The 11,532-nt window shown below is 40.7% G+C and overlaps 1 protein-coding gene across 3 annotated transcripts in view; it reads right to left on the bottom strand.

Annotated features, from left to right (window-relative positions):
* Window positions 1–5,708: 5,708 nt before the first annotated feature.
* The window catches only part of TAF1A (TATA-box binding protein associated factor, RNA polymerase I subunit A), a 29,082-nt gene continuing 23,258 nt past the window's right edge, over window positions 5,709–11,532 (bottom strand). For all 3 annotated transcript variants that reach the window (XM_010992886.3, XM_010992893.3, XM_010992903.3), the window contains exons 8-11: window positions 10,958–11,024; window positions 10,111–10,234; window positions 8,470–8,624; window positions 5,709–6,246 (exon numbers count right to left, since the gene is read on the bottom strand). In XM_010992886.3, the coding sequence (XP_010991188.1) occupies window positions 6,134–6,246; window positions 8,470–8,624; window positions 10,111–10,234; window positions 10,958–11,024 (459 nt within the window). In that variant the 3' untranslated portion in view covers window positions 5,709–6,133. The remainder of the gene's footprint in view (window positions 6,247–8,469; window positions 8,625–10,110; window positions 10,235–10,957; window positions 11,025–11,532) is intronic.

Genomic DNA, 11,532 nt, shown 5'->3' with positions numbered 1-11,532 from the left:
GTGTCCCTTCTGGGGGCTGGGTAGCTGTCTCTTGTGAAAGTAGTGAACGGTGTCCCCGTCTCCTCCAATCCCCTAAACAGGAAGCTGGCACAAATCCTGCCCTGACTGCTGAGTTACTGGGGTGCATGGCTGCTGACAGAAAGGGGCAGTGATGTCCACAGTAGACAGGCTGTGGTTCATTCAAACTGCAGAGGATTCCTGCGTGGGGTGGGGGTGGGGATGGGGGCCGGAAATTCACACATTGTTTACAGTCCCTTCACAAGCTGAGCAGCCCAGTCTTCCAAGGAGAACACCACATATCATATAGTCCCGGACTGCAGACCTAAAGGTGAGGTTCCAGCACCTTCAGGTTCCACTGTGCTGAATGGCACCAGGGGGACGCGGGTGTGGATCTGGGAAGACAGAGGGGAGGCTGTGGAGGAAGGGGGGCTGTGCGATTCCTGCCATCCGAAAAGGTGTGTATTCTGAGGGTTAGAAAGACAGGGTGTTTCACAAATCAGGAGGAGATGGTGAATAGTAACTAGACTTATCCTGGCGATCATTTTGAAATGTATGGAAATCTCGAATCACTGTTGTGTAAATGGAACTAACACAGTGTTATATGTCAATTATACATGAAAAACAAAGTCATAGAAAAAGAGATCAGACTTGTGATTATCACAGGTGGCTGAGTGGGGAATTGGATGAAGGCGGTCAAAAGGCACAGACTTCCTCCTTACAAGATAAGTAAGTACTAGGGATATAATGTACAACATGATAAATATAATTAACACTGCAGCATATTCTATATGAAAGTTGTTAAGAAAGTAAATCCTAAGAGTTCTCATCTCATGATCACTAAACTTACTGTGTTAATCATTTTGTGGTGAATGTAGCTCGAATCATTGTGCTGTACACCTTAGAGTCATACAGTGCTGTAACTCAATAAAACTAAGGCAGAAAAATAAAAAAGATGGTAAAGGAAAGGGAGGGAGTGTGGCCTGGTGTAAACAAGATGTCAGCAAGGCTGTTTGGGACAGCTTCATCAGGAAGCACAGAGCATCTGGGTTCTTTATTTTTGCCAAAGCTACGCCTACCCTGGGGACGCCCCTCCTCACTTAGCATCTGTTCGAATGTGCTTTGTCTTATACATGCCCCTTGCACATAATGGGCCTTTGATAAATATTTCTTGAATGAGTGATGAAGGACAGGAAATCCCAAACTCACAGGGTCCCAAACCCAAACCCTAACTGCGGCACGCGCGGGGCGCGGGGGGGGGGGGGGGCTCAGGCCCTCAGGGCACATCCGGTACCTGAGCTCCCTTTCCTTTCGGTATTTTCCACGGTTCTCTCCACCCTGAAATTTCCATACTTGCAAAAGCTGCCCTTTGAAATGCAGCTGAAGCCAGAGATTCTTCTCAGTCCTGATGGCTTCCCAGGAGGGCTCCCCACCCAGCTCTCCCCTCACCACCAACAGCCTTTACCAGACTGTCACCAGGAAGCAACACTGAGCCTCAGTCTAGCCAAGTCTGTGCTCACCATGCTCTAGATTATGGAAGCCCAAAGTAGCACTAAAATACAGACATTTTTATAACTGAGAGGGAAGTCGAGAGGAGAAACCAGAATGATTGCCAACACAGCCTGCTCTCCTGTTGGCACTGTTCAACATCACACCTTGTTGAACGTTGCTTTTTTTTTAAAATTGAAGTATAGTTGATTTACAATGTTGTGTTAGTTTCAGGTGTACAGCAAAGTGATTCAGTATATATATATACACACACACACACACACACACATATATATAGTTCACTGAGCTATATGGTAAACCCTTGTGAATGTCACTTTTTAAAATACAGTACAACACCTGTAATTCACGCGTGGCTATGCTGATTCCACGGGGTTGTTTGTGCAAAGGTCAGATGATGTCATTGCTCTGGAAGCCTTGGGCGGGAGGAGCCACACTTGGACTAACTTCAGCCAGTGAATTCACAGCACCAAGGCCTCATAATTGAGAGGTCACCGTCCACCCTGTGATGTGATTTGTAAAAATGAGAGCATTCTCTCATCCATGCAGGACCTGAGACAACTTTTTGATTTTTTTTAATTGACATTTGTGTCTGTTTCCCTTTTGCCATGGAAAAAAATTGAGTCCAAAGGAATGTCTCCTTTTTGGAAAATAATTCTAAATGATTCTGTTTACAGAATTGTAGCACAGCATTGAAAAAAAATCAAACAAACAAACAAAACTTGACCTTAGTAAAACATAAATCTTCCAGTACCTACCCAGGACATCAGATCTTACTGTTTTCAACAGACTGATTACAAAATTAGCAGGGAGAAATCAGCAAGCAGTTCCCTTCAGACGTAATGACAGCATGAACTTCTGATTAAAATGAGTAATATTTCAGACAGGACTGCATATTATTTTAGATATAATTACATGATACATGTGATTGTGTAATAATGACGCAGTTTTATAATGGATGTCTCTGTGTCAATTTAGTAGGTATGTATTGTCATATGTAATGCATTATGCTGGCAGAGGAATGTGTAATAGAAAATTGATACACAAATTTTTTCAAGAAGTTTATGCTCTAAGAAAGGTTAAAATAAATGTCCAACATGTATGACTGAAATATTATGCTGTACACCAGAAATTGACACACTGTAAACTGACTATACTTCAATAAAAAATGCAAAAAAAAACTTTCCAAATAATACAAGGCAGATTGTATTAAGATAATAAGGAAGGAACAAACTGCTATTGGATTCCAAGGAGGGAGAGATGACATCAAGCTGGAGGGGACAAAGAAAATCTCAGGGAAGATTGAGCAGGGTACGCAGATAAGGCGCAAGACAAGTTGACTGTTAGGTGAGCTTAGGAGATGAATCTGGAACCACAAGGTGGGACCAGGCTGAGTACCTGAAATCACTTTAGCTCCCAATTTTGAAGCAGACATGATATGTATATTTTTAAAAACATTTTGTTAGTTTCCATGGGCTGCCATAACAAAGTATCACAAACTGGGTGGTTTAAACATTTATTATCTCCCAGTCCTGGAGGTTGGAACTCTTGAGATCCAGGTGTGGACAGCGGGGGTTCCTTCTGAGGACCAGGAGGGAGACTCTGGTCCACGCCACCCCTCTAGGTTTTTCAGGGTTTTCTGGCAATGTTTTGCATAACTCAGCTTGTAGATGCATCACCCCAATTTCTGTCTTCGTGTTCACGTGACATTCTTCCTGTGTGCATGTCTGTGTCCAAACTTCCCTCTCATAAAGACCTCAGTCAGATTCGGGCTCACCTTAATGATCTCATTTTACCTTGATGACCTCTGTAAAGACCCGATCTCCAAACAGTCATATTCTGAGGTACTGAGGGTTAGGAATATATGTATCTTTGGAAGAGACACACACACACACACACACACACAAACACACACACACGTTGCCTATCACATAGTTTACTGATTTCTCTGGCAGTCTATCTGCCTCCTCTCAGTCTGAAAATGAGCAGGCGTGTGTGAGCTTAGGGAAGGTATTAATAATGTTGTTCATTTGTGTTACACACTATAGTTTACAAAGTATTTCTCATACTTCATCTCACGTGACCTTCACAATAATTCTATTAGCTAAGCAGGGCAGCTATTAACTACTAATATATAGACAAGTGACTTAAGTTTCAGAATGGTTCCATGAAATACTTAGGGTCATGCTTTAGGTGAACGGAAAAGATGGCAATAAAATTCAAGTAAAAAAATTACGAGCTTCTGATAAACCTAGGATTCAAACCTAAGTCTCCCGAGGCCTATGCTTGGCATAAATTCACCAAGCATTACTGCCTATGGGACAAGTATACTCAAGTCAGTAACATTTATAAATTTGCATTCAGTTCTAGTTGATATTTAATAAGCCAGAAACTCTGTTAGGTGTTGGTGATATGGAGATTATTAAGCCTAGATAATACACTACTGAGAAGGACATGTACAAAGGTTAATTATCTAATTAAGCAATGCAGTGATCTAACAAGAGGCTGTAGGGGGAGAGATCAGCGAGGACACAGAGAGGGAACCTTCCACGCCTGGGAGAGGGGACAGGCTACGAACCCCCTCCATTCTTTTCCCTGCTACCAGCTCAGGGCTCTGCAGGCTATAAACACTGACTAAACTGGGAGGCAGTACAGACAGCACAGACAGGGTGCGACCTTTGGAACCACACTGACTGGGTTAGTCCTGGTGCCAGCGCCCACCAGCTGTGACCTTGGGCAAGTTACTGAGGACCCCGCTTTCTTTCTTGGTAAGACGGGTACATAGGACTGCGGCGATGACAGGATGAAATGTAACGCCCAGACGCTTGATAAACTTTAGCCATTATTCACGAAGCTGGCTTTAACTTCAGTGGCTTAAAAGGATTTCGGTCGATGCACGCTGCTCTTATTGCATAATTAGGTATGAACATTTGATAGAAAACCTCTAGGAAACTAAGCTTTGGGTGGAAACCAAGAACCGTATCTACTCATTTCTCTTTCATCCTCGCCTCCATTCTACGAGGGATAACGAGAATTCCTAAATCCAGTTTTACAGCTTTTGACTAAAGGTTCCAGGGAGTAGATGCCCTGACGATCTTGGCGTTGAGACCCTGTCCACATCCTCTGGGAATTTCATCCCCGTGGTGTTGCTCTTACACGGAACTCCTGTACTGCCCAACCACTGCCTCCCAGTGTAGGGTCGGCCTTGTTCACTGGTGGCTTTCACTTGCTTTACTTTGGTTCTGTGGGGCACCTACTTGTTTCATGCATAGATCGTAAGGTTGGGCAATTATCTATTGATAGTCTTTGTTACTAAGTATAAAATATCAAATGAAATCATTAACAAAGCATAATTTGTCCCCCAATTTTCTCACAGACGGTTTGAAATTAGTAGGAATATATGCCAATGGGGAAAATGTGTGGTTTGCCACCTTAATATTGGACTTGCTCTGAAGTGAGTGAGCTTTCATGGAACACAAGTACTAATTATCTGAACAGTAAAAGTATATGGGCCAAGACAGTTCTGAAGAAGCACTTCCTCTACCAGTTACCACAACATGTCAGAAAGCTCAGCTCATATTCCAGGAAAGCTGCGCTCGGCCTCTGAGCGAAGGTTTCCACACTGGGCTTCCTGTCTGACCCGGACACTGTTGCACCAGCAGAGTCCTCTCCGCTGTCCGGCTGCCTACGGCTGCATCCTGGTTTCCAAGAGAAAGGAGAGGGACACGGGGGCTCTAGAGCATGTCTTCGATCGCTGTGCCAGGCAAACACACACACACACACACACACACACACACACACACACACAAACCTAGAGCCCTTTAAACTTAGGCCAGTGCCAGCTGAAAGCAACCAGAACCCTCTAACCTCTCTGAGACCCAAATTAGCCCTCTAGAGTCAAAGGTACCTCCCTCAGAGGTCACTTAACTCCAAACTGCCATGTCTTACTACCAAAACAGAAAGCGGAGGAGTCCTTTTCTAAATCCTTCTCTCTGTCCAAAATTCCTCACCAGAACTCATCACCAATATATTCTTCACGGTGGTACACCTGACATGGACCACTGAGAATCTAAAAGCGGGCTAGGGGTACAGCTCAGTGGTAGAGCGTGTGCTTATGAGTATGTGCGAGGTCCTGGGTTCAATCTCCAGTACCTCCATTAAAAAAAAAAACAAACCAAAAAACTTTATAAGAATATAACTTCAAATATGAGTACCATGAGTTATATTTTATTATATAATTATCAGAGGCAAATTACCTGCACTCAACAATAACTGCTGTAGAGCTGTATTCTCTCATTGAACAAATATACTTCTATTGGAAGATTATCGCCTCTTTAATAAATATTACATTTAACAGTACAAAAAAGGAAAAATATATATTTACAAAGAGCAAAGGCAGTGAGGTTGTTTCTCTAGTTACAGCTGATAGTAAAAAAAAATATATTAAAAATTGTAAAAATAACTTTTTTGTAGCCAAATCAACTCCCTTCCTAAAACACCAAATAGTCTACAGCCATACCACCCTGAACCCGCCCGATCTTGTCTAAAAACCAAATAAATAAATATATTTAAAATTATCAACTGAGGTAGTACTCCGTAGCTACTAATCTGAAATAACTAGAATTCAGTATCAGAGGCCTGGATTGACAATGCTGTACTTTTTCACTGATTTCTTCATCTGCTTAATTTTCTTCTGTAAGACTTGGTGATCTTGTTTTTTAACATACCGAAAATATCTACAACCTAAAAAACAAAACAAAGCAAGAAAAACAGAAAGTTTTAATACCTGTTGTCAAATTCTGCAAGTACATTTCTACATTTTTAAAGTTTTGCTTCAAGTCCAGCACACTGATGATGGGGAAAATAGACTGATCTGTATCATCTACACCAATGTGTCTAAGCACGTTTGCAGAGCTGTCACCAAGGAAATGTACTGCTTCTTACATACGAAAATATTTCCAGTCCATCATAATGAAGGCATGTACTTTGGCTGGTTCTCCACCTTCCCTCCCAAACCTTAGTTAAGGTGCTGTGCCTGTTATGTACATCCAAACGTTAAAGGAGTTTTCTCCAGAAGCAAATTGCTATCGCTTCCTTCTCAACGGTAACTTGTACAACAGCCAAAGAGACATCTGTAACAACAAGGAGGTTCTCCGTAGAAAACCCTGATGTGAAGAATTAGAATAAACAAATCATAGGTTAGAAGAGATAAGAGCTATCGAGTCCCTCCTGCCATCTGGCCGGCATCTGGCCGGGGAGCCTGCAGCTCTGCCAAAGGTGCTCATTAGAGGTTCTACCTGCTTTCCAGAGTTTTATGATGCTAAGGGGATCACGAGATAAACATTTCAGAGACATGAACCAAATTCCTGTAAGAAAAATATCATACTGGATATTATGAAACTTTTTATATTTGATAAGTGAGACCATAAATCACATATGAAAAATTAATTTTACTCCAGTCTCAGTGTGCATATGTCCACCTTCCCTGGGAAATGGCTAGGACATATACCGTACCTCCAGTAACAATTTCATTATCCCTGAAAACAGTATGCCAGAATTGCTAATATTTTATTAGCTGGGAGGCAGTGGTATGTGTGGTATTAAATATAATAATGTGTGTTTCTAAACACATCTACCACTTTAGCAAAATCAAAACACTTCATGCAGAGATTTCTGCTTCTACCTAGAAAAGAGAAAGCTGGAAAGAACTTTGCTCCCACCCTAACACAGAGGAAAAGCCACATAAACTGCAAACGCCTAGCTTCAAGCCCACCAGAGCTGAAGTCAGAAGAAGTGAGACCATTTCCAGGCCTTTTGTGCCTGATGTTCACAGAATCCTTTAGAATTTATAAAGCACGCTGATGTGATGTCCGCGTGATGCTTACAGCAATCCCATAAGCAAATGAGAACAGATGTTACAATGCTCATCTCTCACAGAGGGCTCCCGAAGGTTCACTGCTTGACCTTGACATGCAAGTAACGGACAGGATGGGAAAATTCACCCAGGGCTTCAGCCTCTGATCAGACGGGTGCCTTTTGGTATCTGTGCTAGAAACCTCTCTACTCACAAAGTAGAGCCACAGTCCAAATCACAGATCTGTTTCTTGTCATCAGTACAGTAGAGAAATTTTAAAATGACTTACACATCTATCAATCCCTTTCCCCCCACAAAATCAGCATTTTATTAATCTCAGTAACCATCTGGAATACTCACGGAGAACACTAACTCCAGATTAATACAAACATATTTAAACCTGACCTGAAGAATCTCTTTAGGAGACTTTAAACTCCCCAGCCACACACCGCGTAGTTGTGGCCACTGTGAGGGTCACTCTCTTCACCTCTGGACACGTTCTGTGGCTGTCTCATTTCGGTACCGGCTACCTTTTCATATTTCAGTGGTACAAAGCAGGTAAGAGTTTTAACAGCCAAGATATTACCCAAAGAAAAGCTCGATTTCCCCTTAAGAGGGATTTTTAAATAAGTTAATAGGAGGTATTTTTTTTTCTTTTCTTAGCAAGAGAAAATGTTTCACCCTTACAGGAAGGGGTAAGTAAATATAATATAAAGCTATCATAAAAAATGAGGTCAATAAAGAATATTTTTCTATTTCTACTACAGTAGACAATTTCAGTAAACTTTCTCCACAGCACAACCAAATGGTCATGTGTTGTGAAAACAGTCTGCATCTTGTATTTTAATAGCGCCTAAAGATACTCAAATTAGAGCATAAAAACCAAAGACAATCAACAGTGTGAAATCACTGTTTCTAATCCATGGAGATTCCTTACAAGCAGAACACCTGGCCCAGCTCAGTGCTCATTTTTTTACTCAATCATTCTGCCAGCATCTAATATCCTTAGACACTATTCCAGGTAAACTCTAATATGAATGAATGGTCATAATTTGTCATTTCAAAAATCACCTAAAAGCCATGTCCAGAGAAAAAGAAAATAAAACATATACCTTTTCCTAACAATATCCCAGCTACCAAAGCTTTCTCACAAGCCAAAGTTTTATCATCCTTCCAATCACTTTTTGCCCAAAAGTAACTGAAGTGAAACCTTGGCCACCAGTTTTTCCTGGAGTTCCACTCTTCTTGAACCCAGGCAAGATGACTCCTGGAAAAGAAAAACGTCAAAAGGGAAGGTCAATGATGGAGACAGACCTAGATCATCAGAATCTGAACTTAAGTAGGGTCTGTGGACAGATGACAAGGAAGATGTTCTCAAACTAGCTTCCAAAGATGGCCATGGCATAGCACACGCAAATCCTTTCTAGTCCTCTTCGATCTCCATGACTCATTTTCCATTTAATGAAATAGTTCCGTACCAGACAGTGGTTAACAGCAGACTCTGAGGTCAAAATCTCAGGTTCAAATCTCAGTTCTTCCATTTACTATCTATGTGTTCCTGGGAAGCTGCTTAAATCTCTCTGAGCCTCAACTTCCTTAAGGAGACTAATGGTGCCCATCTCATAGCACTGTTACTAGGATTCACTGGTCCACAGTACAGCAGGTGTCATTTAAAGCTCTCTGCATGCTGTCTAGTACCAAGAAAATGTTCAATAAATATTACCCAAAATTATTAATTTATTACTTAAAAGTTACTTTAAAACCTTACTTTAAATTAAATGCTACAAATTACTATCCAAATTAAGATGCCATTATTACACGAAGACATGAACACATAGGTTTGGCAGCTGAACGTAGGCAGTGCTAAGTGTTCATCAATAATTTAATAGAGCAAAGGCTTATTTAGCACCTATTTTCCCCCTGTGGCAGAACTTCTAGAGGTTTAAAAAGTGAACAGCACATTTTTCTGCCTTCAAGAACTTTGTGGTTAGTCAGGGTTTGCATGGCGCTTTAGATTTAGAAAGCGGTTTACAATAAGTACATCAACCTAGCACCCTGAGAACATTTTATAATCAAGACTGTTCAACCTTTAAGGTCAAGTCAGGTCTGAAGCCCGAAGCAAGTTCCCGCTGATAATGAATTTCCTAACCAACTAACATGGATATAATAAATCAATTAAACTTAACTTGGTGATATTCTTTATTCTCACACACAAAGTAAAAATGACGAGGCCACTCCTTTTCTTGTACCCAGATGTCTACGATCAGATGTATAGTTTTAGATCTCCATCTCACAAGGGACTTAGTAAGCATTTGTTGAATGAATAACCCATGATGATTTTATGAGGCCCTAAAAGCCCCACTGAAAATGATGGAAAACAGCTGGGAGAAAAGCTGCTTCTCGTGTGACCTTACAAGCTGACGACATAGATCACAAAGAGTTTGACAAAGAGTTTAGTGAAGGGTGCAGGCAACCCCTTCCAATCCTCAAGTCCGATTAGAAGGCACATGCTTACCCCTCCACGGTGTAGTCAGTGGTCAGGGAAGGTACTTACTGTGAAAGCACAAAAACGCTTGATAAAATTTTTGTACGTTTTACTTGTGACTTTCTATTTCCTGATGTATTCAGAAGAAAACAGCTGAAGACAGTTCAAGAAATCCAAAAACATAAAGAACTTTGTTTTAAAATATTAGCTAAAATACTGGAAAGTATTATTCATGCTGATCCAGTAATAAATGCTGTGTGCATCTTACCCCATTAAAGTCTGTCTGAGATATTTTGCCAAATACTTCCAAGCAGTTATGTTTTTAGTGCATCCAGCAAAATCCAAGACTCCAAATAACACCTCCAACCCCAGTTTATGGTGTTCTTCCTTCTCTGCAACGGTCATAACAAGTAGAGTTTACATAAAGCACTGGAGAGCACAAAGCTAAAAGATTACATTCCACTGATTAAGTATCACTGAAGCATAAGCCTTCTATGTTGATTAACAGTTGAAAACAATTCATTACGATCATACTCTCCTGTGATGGATCTGAAAAATTCAATAATTTAATCTAATCTATGCTAACGAAGGCAGGGTGCTGAGTCTGATCTCTATGTGGGTTTGCACTATTGAGATCATTATTTAAGATGCCTGCCCTCTTTGGGCATTTTATACACCTTCTCGATTAGGAGAGGAACTGAGGTAGTCCCAGCACCCACTGGCCTTAATACGCAGCTCTACTCCTATGAAGAATCATGTTCTTTTCTATACTAAGCTGAAACCCAGGAAACATTAAAATGAGGTGAATTATATAAACTGAAGCCATTTCTCTTTTGCCAACTCTTGCCTAACATTCTAAAGCAGGGATAGCAAACTCTTCCTGTTAAGAGCCAGACGCTAAATGTTTAAGTTCTGCAAGCCTTACAGTCCATCACAACTGCACAATTCCGCTGTTAGGGCCACAGACAATACGGAAATAAGCAGACATGGCTGTGCTCCAATAGAACTTGATTTATAAAAACAGGGGAGAGGTGGTTCTGGCCCACGGTCATAGTCTGCTGACCCCTGGTCTACGGTTCATCTGCACAGAGAGAGATAAAACAAAAATGACTTACCTGATTTTCTCAGTAATCTATGGAATTCTAACATCAGTTTATGAGATGGTACAATCTGATACAAAATCTGGAAGAGAGAATAATCTTGTGATTTTTATACATTCAGCTTCCTTTCAAATAAAGCTCTTACTGTCCAATATGCCCTCATTAAATTTAAGGATTTAAAAGATACTTTGCTTTTATCCAGTTTCAATTTGGGTAAAGAAAGGTGTTCTATGTAAAGCTATTAAAAAAAAAAAATCCCTGCTAATAACAAGATAGCTGGGGCGGCCAGGGGAGAGGAGGATAGACAGACACTTCTTGTTTTCTCCATGTATATATTTATGCTGTTTACCACACTTAAAAATTTAATTTCTTTTCAGTAGCCAGGACTTGAAAAAAAAGAAGACAAAAGAATCAATATTATGCAGAAAAGATATTTAATATTTATTGATCATAAAAGGTCACAGAATATATAAAACAAAAACCAAAAAAAGGGCAAGGGTGGTTATTTTGGAAGATTGTGTTCAGGAACACAGTACACGAAGAAGTATTCAAGTCAATATTTTCACAATCTTTTTACACAATAGGGAGAA

The sequence above is a fragment of the Camelus dromedarius genome, chromosome 21 (assembly GCF_036321535.1).
Source record: "Camelus dromedarius isolate mCamDro1 chromosome 21, mCamDro1.pat, whole genome shotgun sequence".
Taxonomy (NCBI): domain Eukaryota; kingdom Metazoa; phylum Chordata; class Mammalia; order Artiodactyla; family Camelidae; genus Camelus; species Camelus dromedarius.
The sequence above is the reverse complement of the archived record's forward strand: the minus strand, read 5'-3'. Positions and strand labels throughout refer to the sequence as shown.